Raw genomic sequence first — 26,383 nt, 5'->3', positions numbered from 1 at the left:
AAGGGGGCTTGGTTGTACCCTACAGACTGAGACTCTATTTGGGGGGTGAGGAAATTGAAGAACAGGGCATAAGATGCGAGAAGATTTCCATTTCTGTTCTGTTTGCATGTTTGGACCTGTATTCCTTTAAAAAGTATTTTCAGACTGGCTTTCACAACTCAAATGACCATAGGTAATATCCATACTTCTCCCATAAAATGAAATAAATAAAATAACATTACAATAAAGTGAACAAATGAGTCCAGGAGACTGGAGCAAGCTAATACCATACTCTGCTCTCATTTTCTGCAGGTTTTCCTCTCCTGATCTGCATCATTTCCACAGTCTTTGCCATGGACAGTTACGGAACAAGTAAGAAGTAAGTAAAGGGGTGATCCCCGTGTGGACAGGACCCCGTGGCAAGGATCACTGTGAGGTCCCCATGGCCCCGGCTTCTTGTCTTCCTGTGTTCTTCTGGGCGAGGGGACGATGCATGGCTGGCATCCTCCAGCCCCAGCAGTGAAAAAAGGCCTAACAGAGAGTGAGAAGCACCCCCCAGCAGTGCTCTGGGCATTTTCCCACCTCAAAACTAGCAAGGAGGGGCGGCCAGTGGCAGTTTCAGATGGGAACTTTTACCGGTGTGGTTTTCCTAGACACATAGTCTGGTCACCCATGGAGCCCAGTTTTGTGACCCTTGAGCCTCATCTTGGACAGACAGCGGTGGGTGAGGGCTTGGAGCGAGATCTTAATTCTCTGCTCAGGAATTGAACCTGGGCAGCCTGGGTAAAATCCAGAAATCCTAGTCACTAGACCAGTTAGAGGCTAGAAGCAGAATTGCCCTGATTCTTGCCCCCTCTTGAAAGCAAGAATGTTTCAAGGAGGCAAAGACTGTAAAAATAGGTACAAAGTTTATTGCTAGAAACACAGAGGGCACACAGAGAAGTAGTTTATTTATCTAAGGCTGAGGCAAAGCTGTAATACACACCCTAAAGGAGTGAGGGTGTAGGTGTCCCCTTGAATGAGGAGCGTGGCAGAGAGGTGACTTACACCACTTATATGGGGCAGTTCTTCCTGGTCTTTGTCTTCCTTTAGCCAGTTAACTTGTTTTATCTTTCACACCTGACCAGACCCAGGGCCCTCCTGGATTTGTGTGTACATCTTTTGGCCAAGATGGATTCTAAAGCACAGCATGGTGGGAAGGTTATCTGGGCTTATTATGGCCTGGCCCCCCCTTCCCCCTTTTAGACCCAGAGAGGTCTCTCTGCACGTGTGTAGTTGGGGTCTCCCTGACCCTGAGGATGGGGAGTTCATGACCTCTTTGTTCTTCTGTCCAAGCAGGGCTCAGCCCCTCTTTGGATCCTGTCATTACCCTTGTTTAAAAAGGTGACAGAAGACAAGGACCAGTTATCTGCCTTGTGCCTGTTGTTATTTCTATCTTGAAGTATAGACAGGCGGCTGGTTGTTAGTGATTATCCTGGAGTCCACCTATCTCCTGCCTCAGGAAGTGTAAACAAGAGGCTAATTGTAAATGTCTATCCTGGCACCCATCTATCTCCTGCCTCAAGGGATGGTCAGCTAGTGCCTGGTGCATAAGAAGTCCCATTAAGTTGCAGCCGAGTGAGTACACAGCTGTGTGAATGAGTGTGTCAAGCATCCACCAGGCAAGTGGGCCCCAAGATTCCCATCCCTGGGGCAGCGGCAAGTGCGACTTTGTATGTGGCCGCTTTGGAACTGCAGCTGGTGTGTTGGATCCAGAAGAGGACGGGTTGGTGCTGTGTAGCCGAGTCAGGTGTCCATGTTCCGGAAACGTGACTTTCCTTCCTCATGAGAGAAAAAGGCCTTAGTTCAACTCTCTTTAGGCAGCCGCCCCTCCCCTCAGCCAAGCTGAGGAACCTTGAAGGGATAACGCCAAGGAGAGGATGGAAGAGAGAGGCAGGCAAACATTGGTACAGCTTCAGCATGAGATGATTTCTCAGCCGCATTGCTAAACAGGGACGAATCTGGCTTTTTCTACCTTAGGGCAACAATTTTCTGAAGATGAAGCACTTTAAGAAAGCTATGTCTGAGCGACTATCGAAACAAGGCTGATTAAACAACCATTGTTCTGACCCATTCCTTACAAGCCTACTTGGTATCCGAATGTGAGGCGCTAATTAAAGAAGAAACTTCCTCTCAGACACTCCTCACTGGCATTCCTTGCCTTTTATCCCACGGGGAGCTTGCTGACGCCGGGCCACCCACAGTGCGGGTCTCAGCCCAGGGGTCTGTCTCTGATACCAGCCTGGAGCCAGGCAGCCCAGCGGAGGGTCCGGAAGCTCACGGAGTGTCTGGCGAGGGCGGGGATCTGAAGATCCTCTTGAACTTGATGCTCTGCATGAAAACAATGGGAAGCACAGGCTTCCCCTTGCAGACCCGTCACGCTCTCAGGGAGCCTGGGTTTGAGCCGCCCCTTGGCAGAGGGTCCACCAGACTGGCCGTGCGTTTCCATTTTAAGGCTCTTCTCCCCAAGCTCTGGGTTCCAGACGTGAACAAGCCTCGACAGGTGCTGTTCCCTGTCTGAGGCATTTTGTGTCTCCCGGTCCAGGAGGTCTGGGGGGAAGACAGGGGGCAGAAAGGCAGGGCTCAGGTGAGTGGACACGTGTCCCCCAAGCTCCTTGGGCCTCAGTGTCCTCTGCAGGGTGGGCTTCGTCACAGCCCAGCCTCGGGGACCATAGGGCCTTAGGGGCTGATGCAGCTCCTGGGGCTGCTATGTGGGGATGAGGGCAGAGGGGGGCCTTCAGTGCTCAGTGAGCGGCTGGAAGGAGTGACCACGTGGTCCTGCAGGGACATCTTCATCCTGCATCAGTGAGGGAGCACCACATGCCTGGCCAGCCCCTGGTGAATGTGCCAGGCCCCCAGGGCTGCCCTCATATCCAGGCAGGTGACATGGCCCAGGGACCTGGGCTCTTGGCAGTTCTGAAGCTCTGGTGGGAAATGAGGTGGTATAGGGCCGGCTGTCTTGCCTGAGCCCTTGGGATCACGTCTGGAAAAGCCAGGAGGAATTTCACATCCTCAAACTGGACGCTACTTCCCAGACGAGGTGTCTCTAGAAATCAGAGCCATGGTTGCCACCCACTGGGACCTTTCCTCTTGGTTAGGGGACATTGCTGGGGGTGGGGGGTGGAACTGATCGACAGCCAATGAGCAGATAAAGATGGTCTGTCCTGTGTCACACGATGTCTCCTCATTCCTCTAATTCCCTATAGGAGACACTGCTTAGGCCAAGATTTGAAATACTCTGGAAAAAGCTGGTCCCTGGCAAAAAGCCTATTGATTTATTTATCGTAATCAGAATGAAACCTCCTTTGGATTTTGGCTAGACTCTTTGAGAGACTGCGAATTTTTCCACTCACTAGGTGACCTGTCAATGCCTTCTCTCCCCCGAACCTGAGCTGGTCTGCAGACCAGGAAAATTCTTCCCAAGAGTGGAAGCCTCGAGACTGCGAATTTTTCCACTCACTAGGTGACCTGTCAATGCCTTCTCTCCCCCGAACCTGAGCTGGTCTGCAGACCAGGAAAATTCTTCCCAAGAGTGGAAGCCTCGAGACCACCATGGATTCAGACATGTTTTGAGGATTAACTGTTCTGGTGACTGTGCCCCTGGCTGTCCCCATAGCATCTTGACAAACTCTTCTGCTGACAGCTCTTCTGGACTAAGGGCCCCAGTGCCTGGAGCAGGTGGGGTGATGCAATGACATAACCTTCTGCCTTCCTCCACAGCTGCTGGCTGTCGCTCGGGAGTGGTGCCATCTGGGCCTTCGTCGCCCCTGCCCTGTTCATCATCGTGGTAGGTCCCCTGCCCTGTGGGAGTGGAGGAAGCACTGGGCTTTGTGGAGATGGGTCTTGGCCCCCTGACAGCATGTCCTTATCTGGGCAGCATCAGTCCTTTACAGTCCCCAAAGGGGGCTGTGACCCAGGGTCTGTTTCCCTGAATGATACCCAGGAAGGTCAGGCATGTTTTCAGGTTTAATGCAGGTCCGTTTAAGGCCCTTCGTGCTTTTCCTGCAGAGGCAGCAGGTGTGGTTGGGCATCCAGGAGGGGGCAGGGCACATCTGGCTGGTTCTTTCTCTTCCCGATGCTCATCTGTAATTTCCTCACATGCACATCTCTGTGATCAAGGAGATGTAGGATTCAAGGCTGAAACAGGAAGTTCTAGTCAAGGCCTGCTGGGAACCACACGTAACAGAATTCCTGGGATTACAAGGGCCAGAAAACCCTACTCAAAGGGGTTGACAGAAAGCGGGGTTTAGAAGCTCATAGTCAAGAACATTTGCTGTGGCTGCTGGGTCCAGGGTTCAGACAAGGCTGTCTCCATGTGTTTCTGGCTCCCCACCTCTCAGCTCTGCTTTCCTATAAGTTGGCTCCATTCTTATGTTGCCCCAGATGCTGATAAGAAACTCTATCATGTCAAACCCTCCCCTTTGTTATTCTTGCTATTTCTCTACTGGCATGACCCACACAAGTCCTGAGATGGAGCTGCATCATTTCTGATGGGCCTGGCTTGGGTCTCTGCCCATGGTGGGCCCCTCATTGAGGCCAGAGGAGCAGAATGTTCTGATGGGCCAGCCTTCACTGAGGTCTGGGGAATGAAATACTCTGATTGGCCACAGGACTGGAATGCTCTGATTGGTCAGTCCTGGGTCACATCTCTATCCCCAGGTCTTTTTTTTTTCCTTTTATTTTAAGGGCCACACCCATGGCATATGAAAATTCCCAGACTAGGGGTTGAATCAGCTGCAACTGCTGGCCTACGCTACAGCTGCAGCAATACGGAATCCAAGCCAGGTCTGTGACCTACACCACAGCTCATGACAACACTGGATCCTTAACCCACTGAGCAAGGCCAGGTATTGAACCCAAGTCCTCATGGATACTAGTCAGGTTTGTTATGGCTGAGTCACAGTGGGAACTCCCTAACCTGGGTTCATATACTTGGTTTCCCATGAAGTTATTTAACATTTATAGTAAAGGCTCAGATTTACAGAGCATCTTTTTTTTTTTTTTTGAAGATGTGAGAGTGTTTTAACATTAAATCTTCCTCTTACATGCCCCTAAAATAGAATGCTTAAAGAGATGGTAATTTCTGTTTTATAGACGGGCAAATTAAGATGCAGGAGATAAAGATAAAATCCTGGCCCATGATGGCAGCTGTATTAGTTTAAGTGTCCCTTTTCTCTCCCCACTTCTTCCTCTCACCATCCGACTCTTGTTCTGTCCCCTCCATCTTCTCCTCAGGTGCTAGTAAACCAGCCTGAGAGTTGAGTAGAAAAGACTCAGTGCTGGGAAGCACAGGGGAATCAGGCATGGCTAGTTCTAGGCACTCAGTGATGTCAGCAGTTATCTCCTACTCAGCCCATGGCCCCATTGCCTCCATGTTGGTTCCATCTCAGGCAGCCTCTCCTGGGTGGGGACATGATGCAGCTGGCACCTTGACACATCCTCCAGCTCTGCTGTTCATGGGGGTGGGTGAGGGAGGCACTGTTCCCAATAGTCCCAGCAGAAGTCCCAGGCCAGATTCTGATTGGCTCCTGTGGATCATGTGTCTGTTTCAGAGCCAATCACTGAGGCTGGTATGGAGGCAGATGATTGGCCAGGCCCAAATTACATGAGTGCCCAGGGGCGGGGCTTATTAGATCATCCCTTGAGTTCCAGGGATTGGAGGTGGAGATCCCCCAAGAAGCTGTGGGGGATGGGGGCTATGGGAGATGGAGATGCCAGCATCCTTGCACCCTGCTCAGTAACTGGGTGCTGAGCCTGGCTGGGGTCCAGTCAGCATGTTCATGCTGTCCCAGTTGGGGCATCTCTCCCTATAGGTGTTGGGGGCTGACATGAGGGAACCCCCCACATCCTTCCTGCCCACTTTGTGCAGATCCACAGAACGCACTCTCCACACTCTTAGCTGGGACCCCAGAATGTGCTCTTCACACTCCCCAGGGTGGGACTCAGGCTGTGGTCACTACTCTAAGCTGCTGCCTTGGAAGGGTGTGGAGGCCCCGGGTGAATCTGATCCTGGAAGTAAGGGAAGGGACTCCAGCCAGAGACACTTGGTGCCTTTGTGTCCTCCTGTGTCACCTCTCCCATTGGGGTCAGCCTGCCATGCCGGCAACCAGGAACTGTCTTTCCAATCCTAATGACAAATTAGATTTCTCATGTCACCAGTGATGGCACAGAAGATGGGCTTACTGGAGGAGGGTGTGTGGATGGTGCTGGGGCCCACTGCCCATCCCCATCCACTGGATATTTCATCAATACAGTGATGCCTGCCCTCCTTTCTCTCCTCCCCCCCCCCCCCCCCCGCCGCTTCCATTCGCCAACTGCTGATTTGAAAGCTTCTTTTGACTTTGTTCCAAATTTGGTGGCACCGACGGAGGCCCTGGTGGTTAATTAGAAATGTATCCAAGGGAAGATGTTAAAGACGTGGTTTATTCCTTCTTAATTAACATTCTGCTCAGACATTCTCATGCCACACAGAGTTGCAGCAGTGTCTTCCCGGAAAAGGGTTCCCAGAGGACAGAGTGGGGGATGTTGTTGTCGTGGTGTCATCGTCTGCTTGGGATGGGGGAGGGAGGGGTGGATGGGTGGTGCCAGCCCCACACACGATCCCCTTGTCCTGCTGCATGGACTCTGCTCCCCTCCTACGGGTGACATGTGCTCCGGGGCATCCACAGGGACAAGAAGGGGATGGGGGACTCCCTTCATGAGGTGCTGGCCCTGGAGCCTCCCTGGATCCTTCACTGCCCCAGCACCTGGGCCCCTGCTCTCTGCAGGGTCCTATGTCGGAGGAATGGGTGACAGGGAGACGGGGTCTGTCGGGTCAGCTGAGTGCCCCTCCTGATGCCATCCCCTTCCTGCCCTCGCTGTCCCCAGGGCTGGTCTGGATGGACATGGACCAGCCTGGAAGGTGGGGGTGGGAGGCCAGGAGTGCACCCCTGCTCCCTAGTGCCAGCTGTGGGTGCGGGGGCCACGCCTTCCTCCACAGACCACACTCCTGTCAGCAGCCCCAGCCACAGGCTTCCTGGGTCCCTGACACTGTCCTTCTGCCCTCAGCTCCTGTCCCACAGGAGCCAGTATCCCAGGCCCCCTGTGAGCCTGACCGTCTCTCTGGCTGCTGTGTTTTCTTTCTTTCTTTCCTTTCATTCTTTCTCTTTAGGGCCACACCTGCAGCATATGGAAGTTCTCAGGCTAGGGGTTGAATCAGAGCTACAGCTGCCAGCCTACACCACAGCCACAGCAACTCCAGATCTGAGCTGCATCTGCAACCTACACCATAGCTCACGGCAATGCCAGATCTTTAACCCACTGAGCGAGGCCAGGGATCGAAACTGCGCCTTCATGGATACTAGTTTGTTCCACTGAGCCTTGACAGGACCTGCTGGGTGTTTTTTTCCTTTGTCCATCACAAAGGGTCAGAATCACATTGAGGTGTCACCTCTGCGAGGGAAGGGAGCACAGCAGTCTCTGCCCATCCAGGGCCGAGCGCACACCTGTTCTGTAAGGAGATCTCCTTCCAGGAGAGGCTCAGGTCAGGGAAGGGATGGGACTGTGGTCTCGGACCCTGGTCCACCCTTTCCATTCGTTCTGAGCTCTGAGTACAGGCCTTTCAGGTGTGGGAGGTGGCAAGTTGTCCTGTTAATGTGTCCCTGAGCTTTCAGTCCAGGCTGTCACCTGTCCCAGGGTTGCATGAGGATCCTCTGCAGTCACTTTACCACCTGGCCTTTCACTGGTGACAGAGGCCTCACTGAGGGACCCCACGTGTGGCCTCCCTTCCTACTCTGGGGTCAGGAGGACAATCACCTTGTCCACCAGCGTGTAGACATGGCTGAGACCATACTCCAGTCCCCTGGACAGTACACCCTCGTGGTGGGAGCAGGGACAGTGGGGAGGGGAGGGGAGTAACTGGATTTGTAAGGCCACGCCCCTGGTTCTCTCCGTACTGACTCCACCTCCAGCTCTGGGGGTCCAGCAGGATCGCCCTGTCCCAGGCTTCCCCAGGTCACCTGAGTGTGTCATCAGACTGTGGGCAGTGACAGCTGGGGGTCTGGAGGCTGCCCTGCCTGCATCCTTCTCCCCATGGGGTCCGACAGTGGGGTCCCAGCACCCTGTGTCCTCTGGGCTCGCTGGAGCCACACCCACCAACTACTGTCATTCCTGAGGGAGCATCACCTCCAGCCCCATCCCAGCCCCTCTCCTCCGCATCAGCCACCAGCCCTAGAGGACTGCAACTTTTCACACTTATCATTAATGGAGCTCCCGCCTGAGCCCCATCTCTGAGGTTCTGAGTCAGGTTCCAGTAAGCCCGGGCTCCGGGGCCCTTCGGAGCTCCAGGTGATTCCAAAGTGGGCTGAAAATTGTTCAGGGACTTCACGGTCAAGTGCAGGGTCAGATGGTTGTGGCCCAGGCGGTGAAATCATATTTCTTGGCCCACAGGCATTTATTTACAAATCGTCTTTGAGGATTGTCATGCTGCAGGTGATGAGTTTAGTTGTTGCACTAAGACCTTGTGGCCTGAAAAGCCAAAAGTATCTGCTCCCTGGACCTTGGCAGAAAAAGCATGAAAACCCAGGGCTGAGGGATGCAGCCAAGGGATCCCGAGCACTATCCTATCCCACTGCCAGGACTCATGCTGGCCGGAGCAGGGGTTGGGGGGGGCGTACGTCCCTGGAGGACCCTTGGTCATGGCATCTTCGGTTCTGTCCCTTTGTTCCCAGAGGCCCCCTGGGAACTTGCTCTGAAGACAGCAAGTTTCAGAATCACAGGTAGGACCTGACCAATCTGTGTAAAGAAAGCAAAACTCTGTTGGGGGTTCATGTTCACCTGAGTACATCCGTGGGACGGAAAGTTCTGGAAGGATGCACATGGGCTGTGGTTCCCTAGAGACAGGTTTGTGTGTTGGGGGTGCACGCTAGCACATCCTGTACATTTAATAACACCCATATGTCACTTGCATAATTTTATTTATGTATTTATTATATTTTATTTTTTTGTCTTTTTAGGGCCGCACCCACGGCATATGGAGGTTCCCAGGCCAGGAGTCTAATCGGAGCTACAGCTGCCAGCCTACACCACAGCCACAGCAACACAGGATCCGAGCTGCGTCTGTGACCTGCACTGAGCAAGGCCAGGGATCAAACCAGCAACCTCTTGGATGCTAGTCAGATTTGTTAACCGCTGAGCCATGATGGGAACTCCTTATTTATTTATTTTGTCTTTTTAGGGTCTCTTGCATAATTTTCAACTAAAACACTTTGGAGAGGTACCTGTTCATGTTGGGCCGTGTGATATCTGTGTGTCATGGTGAGGTTGGTCTTGGAGGGGCAGGAGTCTGGGGAACATTGATTGTCACTGTGGGGCCTTCTGGGCCCAGTGCTGGGGAGGAAAGGGCAGAACCGAGCCCCTTCCTGTAACGTCTCACCCTGTCACCTCACTGCCAAACACGGCCATCAGCTGTCATTTCACAAACTGTTCTCCCTGAATAAGAAGGAAAATGGGAGAGTTCTGGGTGTGGGTCAACAGGTTACAAACCCGACTAGTGTCCATGAGGATGCGGGTTCCATCCCTGGCCTCAATCAGTGGGTTAAGGATCTGGCATTGCTGTGGCTGTGGTGTAGGACACAGATTCGGCTTGCATCTGTTGCTGACGTTGCAGCAGGAAGCTGCAGCTCTGATTCGACCCTTCACCTGGGAACTTCCATATGCCGCAGGTGCGGTCCTTAAAAAAAAAAAAAAAAAAAAAAAAAGAAAGTGGGAGAAGGGAAATGGATGTTGTTCCCTGGGCGACACCAGTGAGGCTGAGTACAAACCTGCCTGTGGGGCCCCAGGTTTAACAGATACAGGAATGCTCTGGCCACAGGGGCAACTTAGCCTGACCCCTCCCTCTCCCCATCTTACTGCAAGGGGTTTGATTCCTGCTGGCCTCATTAGGGGGAGGGCCTCCAGGGAAGATAAAATTCTGGAGTTTTAAAATCCTCCTCTCATGTGAGAAGCCAGGATAGTTGTGTGACTGACTATACAAATACAGTACATAAATAAAGATACCTAATTAAAGATAAGTGGATCCAGAACCAGTTACTGATTCCTAGAAACAGATGCCAGCTGAGCATGAATATAATTACAGTTCCAGATGTATAGATACAGAATCATAAATACATGTAGAAACAGGTACCATAACATACCAAAGGGTTTATTCTGTGTTTATGTGTGCGTGTATAATCTATTCCATCATGGCCCAGAGGTTTAAGAACCCAACTGGTATCCATGAGGATGTGGGTTCAATCCCTGGCCTCACTCAGTGGGTTAAGGATCCAGTGTTGCCATGAGCTGTGGTGTAAGTCGCAGATGTGGCTCGGATTTGGTGTTGCTGTGGCTGTGGCGTAGGCTGGCGGCTACAGCTCCAATTCGATCCCTAGCCTGGGAACTTCCATATGCTGCATGTGTGGCCCTAAAAGGAAAAAAAGAAAAAAAGAAAAGAACCTTTCACTGTGAAAGCGTTTATACATCCCAATGATTTTTCACGAATACCTGAGTGGCCTTTAGTCAGGTCAAGAAACAGAGGGTGATCTGAACCCCAGAAGCCCTGCCCAGTGGTTTCCTCCTCCCAGCAGAAATCCTCATGGTCTTGAGTGTCTCCTCTCCCCCACTTTGCAGAAATTCGGCCCATGAATTATTGTTTTGACACCTGTCATAAGTAGCTTGTTGACTGTTCTAACGTGGAGGTACTTAGCTGGTGAAATGCCCGACATTCACATGACCAATGCCTCACCCAGGGCCTCTTCCAATTTGCAGCCAGGCACAAGCTAGGATGAATGAAATGGAGCGAGGGGGCCAGGCCTGCTTCTGTTTTCTGTTTTCATGAAACGCCAGATTTGTTTCCCCTACAGCCGCCGTCTCCCACTTAATTGTGCATTGAAATAGGATTGGAGGTTAGTTGCGCCTTCCCTCGTGATGCCTTGGCAAACGTGACTGTCTTACCAACATGGGAAAAATCAGATACCCACCCCCACCCCCCGCAGCCGAAAGGAGGGGGGGACACACATACCCCAGCAAAAGCCGTGGAGCAATGAGAATGATGATGAAGTGGAACAGCCAATAATGTGAGCGGCTTAAGCAACAGGGAGAAGCATCAGGGAGATGCTTCCTTCTGGGTCTTAAATACAGAGGCCAGGAATTAACAAGAGAGACCTGAAATTGAATGAAGCGCTTGGAGCGTTTCTGTGTCTGTGAAAGAGTTTGCCACAATCTAATCATCTGTTCAGTGTCTGTGTCACGGAGTCTGCAAACAGCAGTCCGTGAATCCGCTGGCTTCCCACCCGAGGTGTGGGGCAGAATCACGTGTTTCAGCCCCCAGCCAGCCAAAGGGGGGAGGGGTGGTGAGGAGCCCTTTGGGATCACCTGGAGTGTGGGAGGTGAGACCTCTGGGCACAGGTGGGGTTTTGCATGACGAGTCCTCTGAGGTCACCTGGGGTGTTCAGCCTCCTCCCCCGAGGCCGCCTGGCCTCCATCTCCGGGGTTCCCAGGTCTGGTTTCTCTGTCCCCTTCCCTGAATCACCGGGGTGCTTCCCACAGTTAAGCCTCTTTTCCTCCTGAGCCCAAGAACAATACGGAGACATTCACAGCAAATGGGATTTATGTTATTTCCCTTTCATCATTTAATTACGTGCTCTGATTTTTGAAACTGAACACACATGGTGAAAAATTTGAAAGCCCAGCTTCATAATACATGTCAACAGTCTCTGCCCACATCTCTCTCTCCAATCCCTGGTTTCCACTCGCGCCCCCAAACAGACAACCCCTGACGCGAGCTTCTTCTGTATCCTGGGGGTGCCACGGAGATGTGGACGAATATAAATATATAATCACCTTGTTCTGTGCCTTTTCCGCCCCATGTAAGTTGGATCTCTGGCTTGATCAGCACTGAAAGGGCTGCCTGGGTCCACAATACATCCACGGAGCAGGCTGACCACAGTAACCCCCAGACCTGCTCTCTCTTGTAACAACTCAAGTAGTTTCCAGTCTTTTCTTGTGACCAACAGGGCTTCGGCTTTGGCCAGTGTGTGAGGAATCCAGGATACAAATTCCCAGAGGGACAGAGGGCCTAGGTAAACATTCCTTCCACCCCCACCAGAAAGTGCAAAGAAGCCACTGGAAGAATTATACACAAAGCAAACCCAAACATCTCAGAACTCCAGAAATCACCCAAAGGCGTACAAAACTGAAAAGCATTTGTTCAAGAAAAACTGCTGAGTTTTGGCGAGAGCAGCTGGATCTGTGGCTTTTCGACTTGGCCACTCCAGCCCCATGTCCCAGCTTCATGACCCAGCTGTTGCCACTGGGTACAGAGACAATTTGGGGGGTATGTGTGCCACGCCTGCCTGACCTTAGAATAAACAATTTGCAGGTTTCACTGAGCCTCAGTGTCTGTCCCCATCCTTGAAGCAGTAATCAGTAGTTCCCTTGCTTTGGTCACTGTCCCAGTTGAATGAAGCATCCCTGTGTTTTAACCCCTGGCGTCCGTGCTGGCCCACACTTTTCTCACCTGCTGAGTGTGACTTTCTTTCGGGCCGTACCCACAGCATATGGAGGTTCCCAGGCTAGGGGTCGCTTCGGAGCTACAGCTGCCAGCCTACACCACAGCTCACAGCCAGATCCTTAACCCACTGAGCGAGGCCAGGGGTCGAACCCGCAACCTCATGTGGATTCGTTTCCGCTGCATCACAACGGGAACTCCGAGAGTGACTTTCTTGTGGTTGTGACCCAGTCAGCCAGGGCGGAGGGGTGGAGGGTGCCGGTATTGCTGTATATTCCTATCTGTTAGCTTCTTCCATCTTCCCTGATCTCTGGAGGTTTCCTCATCACAGGTGAGAAAAAGAGGGCCGATGAGGCAGCCCGGCTGTCAGGAGCTGCCAGGTGAGGAGGTGGTCAGTTAAGGTGAGAGCCCCGCTGACAGTGTTTATTCTCTGTTCGCTGTGAGGGCTAATCATCAAAGTGTTATTCACGTATCTCAATAGGAGAAGCAAGGGGCTAAAGAGGCAGAGGAACCAGTTTCCCCGTGCTCTGCTCCAGGGACCAGCGGGAACACTAATGGCGCATTGCTGAGTGGGGTCAGAAGGAGAGCCTCCTGCTAAGTCATGGGCCCTGGAGCCGGGGATCGGGAAGTGGGAGAAGGGCTGGGAGTGGGCGGTACTGACCTCTGAGGCAGAGCAGGAATGAGTGTCTGCATGGCCCCAGGATAAGGGGGCTCAGCAGAGGTGCTTTGGAAAGACCCCAGGCTGGGCCCCCATAAAGAGGCCAGGAATGCAGGTGTCCAGGCCAAGAATGCAGATATGTGGGTATTGTGACCCGCCAGGGTAGGATCTGCCCTGAAACTCTCTTCAGAGCCTGGGCTGCTCCGCTGCACCCCATGTCTCAGATGGGGCCGCTTTTCCTGTGAGGCCTGCCAGGTAAAGCCTTGTCACTGCCTGTGGTCAGACCTGAAAGGTCCCACGTGGCCTGGAGCTGGTCTCCTCACCGACTCTGTAAACGACCTCAGGACCCTGTAGGGGAAGGAAATCAGGGCGGTGGGGGAGCTCATCCACTTCTCCTGCTGTCATGTGCCTGGTTGGGCTCCTGTTCAGGACCTTGGAAAGCTGCCCAGGAGAGGGGAGGGTTGTGCTGGAGCCTCTGCTGAGACCCTTCCACCCTCTAGGGGGCTCAGCCCCCCAAGAGGAGCCTCCCAGCAGGTCCCCAGCAAGGAGGGAGCGTTAGGCCGAAGAGGAAGGGCCCTCTGCCCTGGCTTCAGTGCATCCCACAGCTTAGGCCCTGGGGCGGGGGCAGGAAGTAAGAGCCAGGCTGTGCCAGGGGCTTTGCAGACATGGTTTCTTACTGTTTTGAGGCTCAGATCACACTTGAGGTAATTACTGCTCTTTCTCATCAAATGAAGAAACCAGGTTCAGAAGACTTCAGTAAGCGACCCAGGGTCACACGTGGGAGCACATGCCAGAAGGAGGTTGGCACCAGGTCTGTCTGAATCTGAGGTCGCCCTCTGCTTGCCCCGGTGCTGGGCAGAGGGTTGCTGGCTTTGATGTGCTCCTGGAAACTAAGCCCTGGGATGGTTGGCTGTCTTTTCTCAGAAGCACAGATGTGGGCTCCCAGAAGGCAGTCTGCAGGTGGTCTAAGTTCAAGACATGTCTTCTCTTGCTCCTGGAGACCGACCAGTGTGGTGGGCGCTGCCGGGTGGACTCAGATGTCCTGCAGGTGCGGCGCCGGCGCTCACCTGTGCTTCTCCTTGTGCAGGTGAACATTGGCATCCTCATCGCCGTGACCAGGGTCATTTCCCAGATCAGCGCTGACAACTACAAGATACATGGAGATCCCAGCGCCTTCAAGTAAGCTGATCCCTGGGCTCTCAGTCCTGCCACCCCCCACAGAGGCTGCCCCGGGGTTAGCAGGAGGGCCGGTCACACTCCCAGACTTGCTCGGTGTCCTCTTGATGTCATGCGGAGCACGGGGCTCGTGTCCCCATCAGTCTCTGACCAGGATCAGCCTCCTTGCCCAGCTCACTGCCAACCTTTGTGAAAGAGGGGCATTTATTAGATGCTGCTTTGCCCCCTGGTGAGGGGAGCTTGCCCTGGGGCAAGAGGGTTCTGGAGCCCGATTGCCCTGCCTGTCAGTCCTGCCTCAGCCCTCATGTCCACTGGGACCTAGTGAGCTCTTTCACCCCTCCATGCCCGGCTTTCTCCTTCTGTGTGATGGGAATGATAGTGTGGTCTCCCAGGCTGTGTCCTGAGGAGGGTGGAACTTGCTGATCTGCTCTGGGGCTGGTCCATCTGGAGAAAGAGCACGTGTCTCTGGGACGGATTCCACCCCCACACTAGCTGCCTCCTGTGCTTTCCTGGCTCTGCAGATTGCAAGTGACAGAAAACCCAACACAAACTGGCTAAAGCAAAAGGCGTAGAGTTCCCTGGTGGCCCAGTGGATTAAGGACCTATTAGTGTCACTGCAGCAACTTGGGTCGCTGCTGCAGTGCAGTTTTGATCCCTGGCCCGGGAACTTCCACATGCCATGGGCACAGCCCCCAAAAATAAAGAAATAAAGCAAAAGGCACATGTATCAACACAGGCAACCTTAAGTCCGGTAGTGTGTCTAAAATGGCTTGGTCCAGGGGATCAAATATTATCACCGAGACCCAGTTCCTTCTGCATGTCTCAGCACTACTGAGTTGGGGCTGCACTTCTCAGCCCTTCTCAGCTTCATGCTGGGGTGGACTCTGCCTCCTGGTGACAAAATGGCTGCAATAGGAGGTTCAGGTCCAGGGAAAATTGCATCTCTTTCCAAAACAATCAGAGGTCCTGAGCCTGGAAGCCAAGACTCAGCCTGAGCCACTTGGCCATCTCTGAATCAGTCACAGTGGATGGAAGTCACCAGTTAACCCAGGCCTGAGCCTCATGGTCCACCCTGTCTCTGGGGTACAGTCAGCACCCCCAAACCACAGGGTCAGGAAATGGGGGAGGTGGCTGCTCTGAGGGAATTTGGGGCTGTTATATAAAACAGGGCACCCCTGTGGGACAGCTGCCATTCTGTAAGTTACTTTACCTGCACTATAACTCTTCTGAAAGGGAGAACAGTAAATACATCAGCAGCAGATCGATAAGACAGTTATTCCGTAATGAATTCCAAACACTGTAAATTAACCTGACAGGTGGCTACAGCTCTCTTGGGCTTTTTCAGCCCCTGGAAAACTTCTAGATGCTCTGGGGTCAGGGGTCAGTTCCCCTCCTCTTACATCAGGGAGAACAGTCAGCGCTGCCTGGTGAGGCCGCCTGTCCCCCGCAACCCCGCGGGGCCTGGCCAGGGAGGAGCCCCAGCCTTCCTTCCCCCAACCTTGGCCCCCAGGCCCTCCCCTCGAGCTCAGGGCTGTGGTTCTCACTGCCACATCTGACCTGTTGTTGCTGCACCCAGAGCGTACCCGCCCCTTCTTTCTGCACCGTGGCCCTGGGAGGCAGCTGTGCCCATGACACCTCTCGCTCTCTGTAGGGGCCTGGTCCCCCAAGTGGGGGCTGACATGGGGGAGGTGGGGGCCAGGATCCTGCCTCTGGGGAACCATGGCTGGTGGCCCTGCCGCTGTGGCCTTCTGTGTCCTGCACGTGACACAATGCCCCAGGACCAACCTTCTGGAGAGAGTCCTGTCCAGCCCTGACTCTCTGCTGTCACTCAGGGTGCCCCCTGCACTGGCTCCTCTTCTTCAAGTGGCTGAGCCAGACCCTGGGTCGCTTCCTCCCTCCCTTCTTAGTCTTCCTATGTGACTGTCCCCTCCCCAGGCTGGTGAAGCAGGAGCCCAGGAGCCTCGGGGGTGGGAAGACAGAACCCCGCCTCCTCCCCTGGCATCTGGGCTTCTGGCTCCTCCCTCCTCGCCTCCTGGTTTCGGGGTGGCTGCTTCCTTCATGCCCAGCAGCTCAGGGCTCAGAGACTAACCAGTGAGGAGCTTCCTTAGGAGCTGGTAGCAGGCTGCCTTCCACCTGCTTTCTAGCCTCTGTTTATTGGCCTTGATTCCAGACTCCCCAGGAGGTAGCAGAGAACATTCGGTTTGCCCAAATGAGGCTGGGGGTGTGGTATGGGGTAGGGAGAAAGGTGAGAGCCATAGGGAGCTGCAAGGAGTAGAGGACACAAGGGGTGAGGACCTGAAGCCGGCGTGGTCCTGGGGGAAAGGGGGGAGTGCTGGGGAGTAATATAGGACTGGCCAGCGTCCCCCACATGTCCAGGCCACTTGTGCATGGATCCTGCTTACTTCTGCCTGTGACAAGGGGACCTAACAGCTCTGGATCCGTTAACAAGAGTCTTCAGAGAGCCTCAACTGGAGGAACTTCCCCTGAGATTTTTATCACTTATTACTTTATTTTTCAAGTAAAAATGAACCATCACTTTCAAAGTAGCACATTTGATACCTACTTCTTAGCAGCTGCTCCTTTCAATTATAGGTTTTCCAGAATCTAAAGACTGAAGTTGACTAATTCATGATGGTTTGTTTCCCAGACTCAGGTTTTTGAACTGTATTAACTTTATGAAAACACACGACTACAGCTTCCCTAAGAGCTGACATGTGTGAACAGCCCTCTGTTTTACAGGCATTTGCCTCCAGGACCTGTAGGTGCCGGGAGCTGGGGCTTCTGACCAGGAGGTGCCTGGATCCGTGTATGGCACTTTTGCACATTCATCCATTTGTCCACCTTCATCCATTCAGTGGTCACTTCCTGAGAGCCCGCTGATCCTGGCGCTGTGCTGTGCTTTGTGGCTGTGGAGATACAGAGAAAGTCCAGCCTTTAGAGAACTCACAGTCATGTCAGTCACTGAGCTAAGGGATGAGGGATGTGGCAGTTGCTGAGCTGTGCAGCATGGCTGCCATCATTTTTTTTCTTCTTAGGGCTGTACCTGCAGCATGAGGAAGTTCCCAGGCTAGAGGTTGAATCTGAGCTGCATCTGCCGGCCTATACCACAGCCACAGCAACACGGGATCCAAGCCACATTTGCATCCGAGCCACCTGCACTGCAGCTCGTGGCAATGCCAGATCCTTAACCCACTGAATGAGGCCAAGGATTGAACCAACATCCTCATGGATACTAGTTGGGTTCTTAACCCACTGAGCCACAGTGGGAACTCCTAGGCTTTTCTCTAATGCTCACACACAGAAAACCCCTCATGGAAACAGATGTTTCAGGAGTCAGGATAGCCTGGGCTTCAGTTAGCATGAGATGATTTGCATGGTGTATCAGAGACAGCTAGGACTGAGACAGCCTTGTGAGCATGGCCCCCATGCCAGCTCTCTTCTGGGCTCTGCAGACACTGGGGCACCAAGATCCTTCCTCTCTCGGATCTCACCTTCCAGGGCTGAACCTACAGGTGCCCCAGGGCTGGATGTGTCTCCCACCCACTGAGCTCCCAGGCTCTGCTCGCCTTCATGGCACTGGGATAAGCATTTCTATCAACAGGGCCACCGGCCAGAGCCCATGCCCAGTACAGCAGGAGCGGAGTTGTCAGCTTGGCCCAGAGCTGGGGACCCTGGCTTCTTCGTCCGAGGGGGTCAGTTGCTCATCACCCAAGGTCACCTGCAGTGAGGAACCCATGTCTTGCCTCAGCAAGGGCTATCTACTCCCATCCAGAGCCTCGCATCTAGATCCACCCTGCCCGCCCACCATCCCGAGTGGCCACCCCTGTTTCTCTTGCAGATTGACAGCCAAAGCTGTGGCTGTGCTGCTGCCCATCCTGGGAACCTCGTGGCTCTTTGGTGTGCTTGCTGTCAACAGTGAGGCCGTCGTCTTCCAGTACATGTTTGCCATACTCAACTCCTTACAGGTAAGGGCCCAGTAGCAAGGTTGGGTAGGTGAGCTGGTGCTCAGCTTTGCAAGTGGACACTCCGTTCCCTCCATACACACAGCTGGTGAGCCCGTAGTGAAACTGACAGCACTAACAGCCTGAACCTGGCCAGAACAGATTGGGATTTGAGCCCACGTGCTGGGACTTGAACCCAGCCAAAACCCAGACTGGGACTTGAACCCACGTGCTGGGACTCAAACCCAACCTAAAGCCAGATTGGGACTTAAACCCACGGTTTTAAATTTGAGTTTCTCACCCTGTGTCTGGACTCACTAAGGTTCAGGTTCTTCATGTCTCCATGCAGAAGGAATTCAGTGAGAGACAAAGTGATAGGCAAGAAATAGATTTATTAGGATAGGCTGCTTGTGAGAGATGCTCGAGGGCAGGCCCGGAAGCTCTGCCCCGAGGATCCGGTGGGCCACAGTTTTATCCTCCAAGGGGAGAGGGGGTTGGAAAGGCCTGCCTCTTCTTTTCTAGGAGCAGCAGCTCCTCCTTCGTATCCCATAAGGTGTGTATTCAAATCAGCAGAAGGGCGCTCCTCAGACTCTTGCCCTTGGTCTGAATCTCAATGCAGGCCTCATCCCGTCCCCCAGCCAAGGACGTGAGGCAATTCTCACACCTCCACTAGTCGAGCAAGGCTGCCTGGTGTTGATGGCTGTCTTGAATTTACAGTGGTCTTCCAGCATCCCCCAGGTTTTCCTCTTTATCTATGATCCCCCACTGGGACTTCTACAACCACCTGTGCCTACACTATCCCTATCAATAGCACAGGGGGCGTTCCCAAGGACCAAGCACAGAGGCACCAAGGGGGTGCAAGCCAGAGGCTCTGAGCAAACAAGGCATGCTGGACCCCTTTCACAGCAGGGCCACCTCATCCTCTGGTCAGAATCTGGGGGAGGCACATCCAGGCCTGAGTGGAAGACGGTCAGCATGTGGACAGCTCCGCAAAGGGAGTCAGGCGTGGAGAGGTGGGGTGTGGGGGGATACCTCGAATTCTGAGTTCTCACCTGCTCTCGAATGAAGGACAGAAAGGGTGACAGCCTGGAAACCAGGGACTTGGGATCCCTAGAGTCTGAGTCCCCAAAGGCAGGGCAGCGGTGAATGCCCATGGCCATACACAGCCCACACCACCAAGCCACAGGTCAAATCCTGGCAAATACCACTGCAGTGCAACCCAGCCCTCACTGTGACAGCCTCAGTGGATCTTCACAACCAGCGACTGTTGTCAGGGCTTCTAATCTGTAATACGCCCCCATCCCTAGTTTCTGTCTGGTTGTTTGCAGTGAAAGGTGACGCAGTCCTGCTGCAGCCCGTACACACTCCAGGTCCTGGGCTCCCCGTTTCTCCTCTCTGTGTCCCAGTTTCCTCCTCCATAAAGCAGGAACAGTAATAGGACCCACTTCACGGAGCTGTTTTTAGCACAAAAAGACATGACACGTGCGAAGTGTTTGCCTGGTACCTGACACAGAGTAGCAATCTCTAGATGTTTGGGGACACCCTCTCCTTGGGTCTGTTTTCATTGTTATCATCATCCTCAGTCTGCAGCGGGGGAGGATCCCAAGGCTCAGTTTAGCTGATGATCTCATGTTCTCCCCTAAGTCCGTCCCCAGCACGTTTGCTCCTTTTCTGGGTTAAGCCTCTCTGGGAATCCACCTGTTTTTCTTTCTTTTTTTTTTTTCTTTTTTTTTTTTTCCAATGGCCGCACCTGCAGCATGTGGAAGTTCCCAGGCTAGGGGTGGAATCAGAGCTGCAGCTGCCAGCCTACCCAACAGCCACAGCAACGCCGGATCCGAGCTGCATACGCAATCTATGCAGCAACTTGCTGCAATGCCACATTCTTTACCCACCGAATGAGGCCAGGATTGAACCTGCATCCTCATGGAGAAAACATCAGGTTCTTAACCCACTGAACCACAATGGGAACTCTGAATCCACCTGTCTTTGGATCTTGGTCCAAGTAGCAGAGCCACCTCTGAACCTTGGTTATGGTGGCTGCCTGCATCTAGGTTGTATTCCAGGCTGCCCTTCCCCTCATGGGCTCCAGACCTTAGGACCCAGCATCACAGCTCACTCTCCAGCTCCCCAACACCCAGCCCCACTAGCGCCACTCCCAGAGTCCCTGGGTGGCATTGGGAAGAACCCTCAGAAAAGTTTGTAACAAAATGCAAGAGGCTCTAATTATGTGTTTTTCTTCTTTTCCTTCCCAGGGATTTTTCATCTTCCTCTTTCATTGTCTCCTGAATTCAGAGGTATGTCTGCTCCACTTCCTGAGCTGGTTTTTCAATTCAGAGAGCAGAAACAGTGTCGTTCCATCAGGCTGGTGGGTGGGAATATGTAATCCTGAATAAGCCTTGGTATTGGTGACAGGTTGTGTGCAGGGGGCTGCTTTCCATCAGGTCTTTCTCCATCCCAGTTGCTAAGCAACATACATCCTCCCTCACTGATGTCATGCAGACACTGCTGGCTGTGTGGAGGACCAGGGGAGATGGAGACAGTGTGGAATAGCTGATTTGGGAATCAGGACCTTTCTTGGCATGTGGCATATTAGGGAGAGTAAGAGGCAGATGTGCTCCCAGCACATTCTCCCCAAAGGCTTTCAGGAAACTGGCTGGGGGTGTAAGGACTCCTGACTGCAGGGGTGAGAAGGGACTTTTGTGATGTGGCCTCTAAGGGCACTGGCGTACCTGGAGTGGGCTCATTCTTCTCGGTGCTGTCTGGGGGCATTGCACCTGACACACCTTTGGCCCTGGGGATGGGGGAGGCTGCTCTAGACCCTGTTTCTAGGGACTCATAATCCGTGGGAAAAGTTTTGTCCTTATTGTAGGCTTGGCCTTATGTTTCTTGGCCTTGGAGCCCCTTCCAGGCTGCGGTCATGGGGAAATGCCTCTGGAATGGTAACTGAGAATGTGCAAAAGCATCGCCACATGTGTGCTTTTCCAGGAGAGTCCATCCTTTTGCAGGAGGATAAGTCAGACAGGGAGGGAGGAGATTTGGGGGTGGGGCGGGGCAAGATGAGGATGGTGGTGGCCCGTGGAGGAGGGGTCATGTGATTGCAAAGACCAAGGAACAGCCCATGCAGAGCCTGAGACCAATCTGCATGGCAGAAGGCAAGGCAAGGATGCAGCCTCAGAACCACCCTTGGCCCGCCCCTGCACGCATTTTCTCCATTTACTTCTTTGTGTGGTTTCTGCACAGGTCACACACCTGCCCTGTGCTATTCATTGTGGTGTGTGTCCTGTCTTCCTGCCCAGAACTGTGAGGTCAGCAAAGACCAGGCCAGATCCAGCTCTTTCTCCCCCTGCAGGGCTGGATACAGTGGTGGGGACAGTGTGTTTCTGCCAGATGAGCACTCGGCTCCGCAACCACTGGCTCTGTTTGGACCTGATGTTCTCAGATCCTGCCCTCATCCTGCATTTGATGTTCCAGGTCTTATATTGGCAGCGATTCCTCAAGACTGGTTAGAGTGACTTCTTACTGTTGCTTTTTTCAACTTCTGAAATTGCTTCTAATGAGCTTTCTGTTCTTCCTTTGAAGGTGAGAGCGGCTTTCAAGCATAAAACCAAAGTCTGGTCCCTCACGAGCAGCTCCACCCGCCAGGCCAACATGAAGCCCTTCAGCTCCGACATTGTGAGTGCATGTGGGGTCTTGTCTACACCCCTCCTGTGCTGGCTGATCCTGCTCTGAGTCTCTCCCATCCTCAGCCTGCAGGGACCAAGGGCTCTTTTTCTCTGTCCTCATCAGCCCCAGCCGTGGACTTGCTCCAGGTCCACTAAGCCTCTGCCTTATGGAGGACCAAGTGATGCTGAGGCTGCGTCTCTTAAATCCTAAGCCCCAGTGCCTCCCTCCCTCCTTCCCTGAGCTCCATCATCTGCACCATCAGTGTTGGAGGCCCGGCTTGGGTGCTGGTCCTTGCTCTTCAGTCTTTTCACACCTGACAGGCTTGCAGGTGGCACGACTTCTGGACTGATGTCACACCCAACAGGGTCCCTGTCCTTGCAAATCATTCAGCCCTCGCTCCTCCATTTCCCAGGGCCAGTACTTCTTATGTTGACTTAGGGGGATGGAAGGCGGATGGTGGTCATGCTGATGATATCCCCCGGAGGCTAAAAGTCACAGGGCGCAGCCCCCTCTCTACATCAGGTCTTTTCTCCTACAGATGTTTGAGAAATTGGGTCTGGATTGTCAGAGGTCTGAACAAGCTGCCTCCAGCGCTGGGCTTGATTCACCCTCCTCCTGGGGGAAGTGGTCCCTCCTCCTTCGGCCCTGCAGACCTGCAGTCCGCCCCCCACCCCCCGTCTTCGGGCCACCTGGAACAGGCGAGGCTATGCTTTCTTACTGCACTGCTGCCTCAAACCCATCATTCAGGCCCTCATCCAGGGGCCCCATCCTGTCCGTCCACAGGAAGTTCTTTGCAGACAGCCCTGAATCAAAGTGTGCCCAGCCCATTCCAGCATCCGGTTGCCATCTCTGCAGTTGCTTTGCTTATTCATTTGCTTGACGGCCATTCTCTGCCTCCCTGGTTGGAATGTGAGCTCCCTCAGGGCCAGGGTCTGGTTGACTTTGCTCACTGATGTGACCCCATAGCCCGCATCCGTCTCCCCCATCCGCTCGATAATCAATGTAGAAGGAATGAGTAATAGATGGATGAATAGAGGAGAGAATGAATGAATAAATAAATGAACAGAAGGATAGATGGATGAATGAATGACTGCGCGGGTGAGTGCACCCTGGAATCTGGGAACCACAAGAGAAACCCTAGCAGAGAGGGAGGGAAGTGCGCCCTCTAGAGCTCAGGGGCCTCATTTTTCTAGGGAGCCGTGCCCCGCCCCCGCGTGGGCGGAGCCTCAGGCAACTTTCTGGCGCCCAGCTTCCCGCGCTCCCTTGGGGCTTGGGTTTGCGTCTTGGACCATAGTTTTCACTTCTCGCTCCTTTGTGGTTTGCAGATGAACGGGACCCGGCCTGGCACAGGCTCCAGCAGGCTCAGCCCCTGGGACAAGAGCAGCCACTCCGCGCACCGCGTGGACCTGTCCGCTGTGTGAACAGAGAGGCCGCTAACCCGGCCGGCCTGCCTCTCAGAACCCCTCCACCCCCTGCCAACAAACCGCAAGATACTCTATCTTCGCCAGCGGGACCCTCACCTCGCTGCTGTCTGAGCCCCCGTGACAGCCCTTCTGGCCCGTGACCCGCCCCTTGTGACAGAGCCCACCGTTCAGCCTGTAGCCTGATACACAGCGACTGGCGGTCGCCTTGTGGGCTGAGTGACTGCCTCCAGGGTCCTGGAACACACTGCATCCCTTCCCCTCGATCACTGCAAGGGCACCCAGCATTGCACCTTTCATACTGTGCACACACGAGATCCGGAGGCCATGGCACTGGGAGGGAAGTTTAGCCTCTGCACAGCAGCGGTGGGGGCTTTGGGCTAGAGAGGTCCTGCGGGGGAGGGTTGGGCGAAGGCAGCTGAGGGGGCACATGGGGAAATGTAGGAGTGTTTTCCACCTGCTGATTCCACCCAGCATCCAGGCACCCGCCAAAGAGTGACTCTGCAGGGTGACGCCAGCGTTGGCCACCTCTGGTTGTGCGGCCGTGCTGGGCCTCCACTGATGGCCAAGGGCTTTGGGCTGGAGGCTCTGGCGGCCTAGGCTCTCTCTGTGCACGTGTGCGGGGGTCTCGCCAAGGTGAAGAGCCAGGTGGGGTCTTCCACTTGGAGAGCTTCTCAAGAGGGTTGGCTCCTTAGATTCAAAATCAGCCTTAAAATCTCCCCCTTTTCTGGAACCCGAGCCTCCTCTATGTTCACGGTGGCCCAGCAGAGCCACCGTTTTCCAAGACACAATTTCCCCTAGAAAGTTTCTTCCTCATCACTTGTAAATGCTTTTCTGGGTGTCTAAAGAGCAGATTACAGTGGAAGGTAGAAGTGAGTTCGGTCCTTGATTTCATGTTGCTTCAAGGGGAGGTCTTGACATGCAGGCACAGAGGCTGCTTGGGGTGGGCAGGGCGGTCTCAAGGACCTCCGTCCTGACTGACCTGGACAGGGAGGGGGTGACAACAGCAGTGTGTGCTGAGTTAATGTTAACTTACAGACCCGGACACAGCCCAAGAGGAAATGGAATAATTGTTACAGTTCCACGTGCGGGCAAGATCCCTCAGGATCGCCATGGTTGGTCAACATACAGATGTGAAGCGAAAGGCCACTGAAATATGGGAAATACAGGCTGAGGAAAGGTCAGACTGTGATGACAGCATTAATGGTGTTTGTGAAAAGTGTGGGTGAGAAATTCCAACCTATTTTTGATACTGGAAACTCTTCCTTTAAAACTGTGAAGGTGAGAGCATTGAAGCCCCTTCCCCGCTTGCCCCTCTCCTCCCTTTGTGCCTGCTTCCTTTCAGAGTGAGGTTTTACAGCATTTTGCAGACCTTTTCCATCTTCAAATGCCACCTTTGTGAAGTAACTCATGCCCCAATGGCCGTAAGTGTGACAGTCACCTTCAGGCATCTCCTGCGTGGGAGGGGACTGTACCCAGATCTGCAGGTCGATGTATGGGTTAATCTTTTTTCCCTCCATCCGGTGAGGTCCCAGATGCACCAGCCAACCAGTGCACTGTGACTGTGCTGTGTGCCCTCCCCATGGATGTGCCATGGTGGTGAACCTGGCTGATGCAGGCAGAGGCCCCGGGTTTGGCGAAAAGTCGGAGCGAGCCTGACCCCTGCTCCAGGCTTCTTGTGATTCTAGAAACCAGACCACCTGTAACGCGGTCTTAGATCCTTCTCATGCCCAAGAGCACCTAGAAGTGAGAACACTGTATAACTAAGATTTACACTTGGATTTTTTTTTTTTCTTATTTAGTTTTCTGGTGAAGCAAATCAAATAAGGAACTGTCTTTATTTTAGGTGGAATTCTTTGTTTTTTAACTCTCAGCATATTCACCCTACATAGATAATATATCAGGAAAAGTAATGAACAACCTTTTTTATTACTAAAGAATGGAAGTAGTGCTTTATTTATAGGCTTTAGAGTTTGGCTTCTGCAGTACTTTATTATCTACACGTAATTTGGCCAGAGATAAGAAATTGGAAAGAATCGTGTGGTTAGTTTCTAGCCCAGGAAAGATGATGAATGCCACTGATGAAATATGCTGTGACTTTCACGAAATAAAATTTAATGTCCTTCAAATAAAGTGTGGTCTTTAGCGCCTTTTGCTAGTGGAGGGTGAGCTGGACTGTGGGTTTCTTGACAAAAATCTAAGGAGAAACAAACATGAGTAAAATCCTACCCTGGGATTCACTCGACAGACTTTTTTTTTTACTGCTTTCTCTGTGTCCAGCACATTCTAGCTCTGGGGACACTGAGGGACCATGCCCCGCCCTCTCAGCAGCCTTCCTGGTTGCATCCACATGGGGAAAAAAGACAGGTAATGGGGTTTATGAAGCCCGTGTTCCCCCCAGGTTAATGTGTTGCACAGAATACTGGTGCTTCTTTTTGTTGTTGTTGTTGTTGTTGTTGGCTGTGCCCATGGTATGTGGAAGTTCCCAGGCCAGGGATCCAACCAACGCCACGGCAATGACTGAAGCCACAGCAGTGACAATGCCAGGTCCTTAACCCCTGTGCCACTAGGGAACTCCCTGGTGCTTTTTTTAAAAAATTAACAATATATTTTATTTAAGCTAATATATCAAAAAATTATTTCAGCATATTAATATTAAAAAGAATAGTGAGCTATTTAGCATTCTTATATCTATACTAACTCTTTAAATCTGGTTTATTATTTTTTATTTGTCTTTAACATTTAAAAAAATTTAATCCTTTTTTTAATTAAAGTATAGTTGCTTTACAATGTTGTGCCAGTCTCTGCTGTACAGCGAAGTGATCCAGACGTACATACACATTCACTTTCTTTTTTTTTTTTTTTTTTTGGTCCTTTTTTGTCTTTTTAGGGCCACACTCAAGGCATATGGAGGTTCTCAGGCTAAGGGTCTAATTGGAGCTGTAACTCCCGGCCTATGCCAGAGCCACAGCAACACCAGATC

The 26,383-nt window shown here is 52.9% G+C and overlaps 1 protein-coding gene across 2 annotated transcripts in view; it reads left to right on the top strand.

The window, feature by feature from the left end:
- ADGRD1 (adhesion G protein-coupled receptor D1) overlaps nucleotides 1–25,533 on the top strand; it is a 181,604-nt gene extending 156,071 nt beyond the window's left edge. For both annotated transcript variants that reach the window (XM_021072216.1, XM_003483408.3), the window contains 7 exons: nucleotides 292–358; nucleotides 3,739–3,805; nucleotides 14,287–14,378; nucleotides 18,214–18,340; nucleotides 20,569–20,610; nucleotides 21,896–21,988; nucleotides 23,305–25,533. In XM_021072216.1, coding sequence (XP_020927875.1) covers nucleotides 292–358; nucleotides 3,739–3,805; nucleotides 14,287–14,378; nucleotides 18,214–18,340; nucleotides 20,569–20,610; nucleotides 21,896–21,988; nucleotides 23,305–23,400 — 584 coding nt within the window. In that variant the 3' untranslated portion in view covers nucleotides 23,401–25,533. The remainder of the gene's footprint in view (nucleotides 1–291; nucleotides 359–3,738; nucleotides 3,806–14,286; nucleotides 14,379–18,213; nucleotides 18,341–20,568; nucleotides 20,611–21,895; nucleotides 21,989–23,304) is intronic.

The sequence above is a fragment of the Sus scrofa genome, chromosome 14 (assembly GCF_000003025.6).
Source record: "Sus scrofa isolate TJ Tabasco breed Duroc chromosome 14, Sscrofa11.1, whole genome shotgun sequence".
NCBI lineage: Eukaryota > Metazoa > Chordata > Mammalia > Artiodactyla > Suidae > Sus > Sus scrofa.
This window is presented reverse-complemented; position numbering and strand designations above follow the sequence as displayed.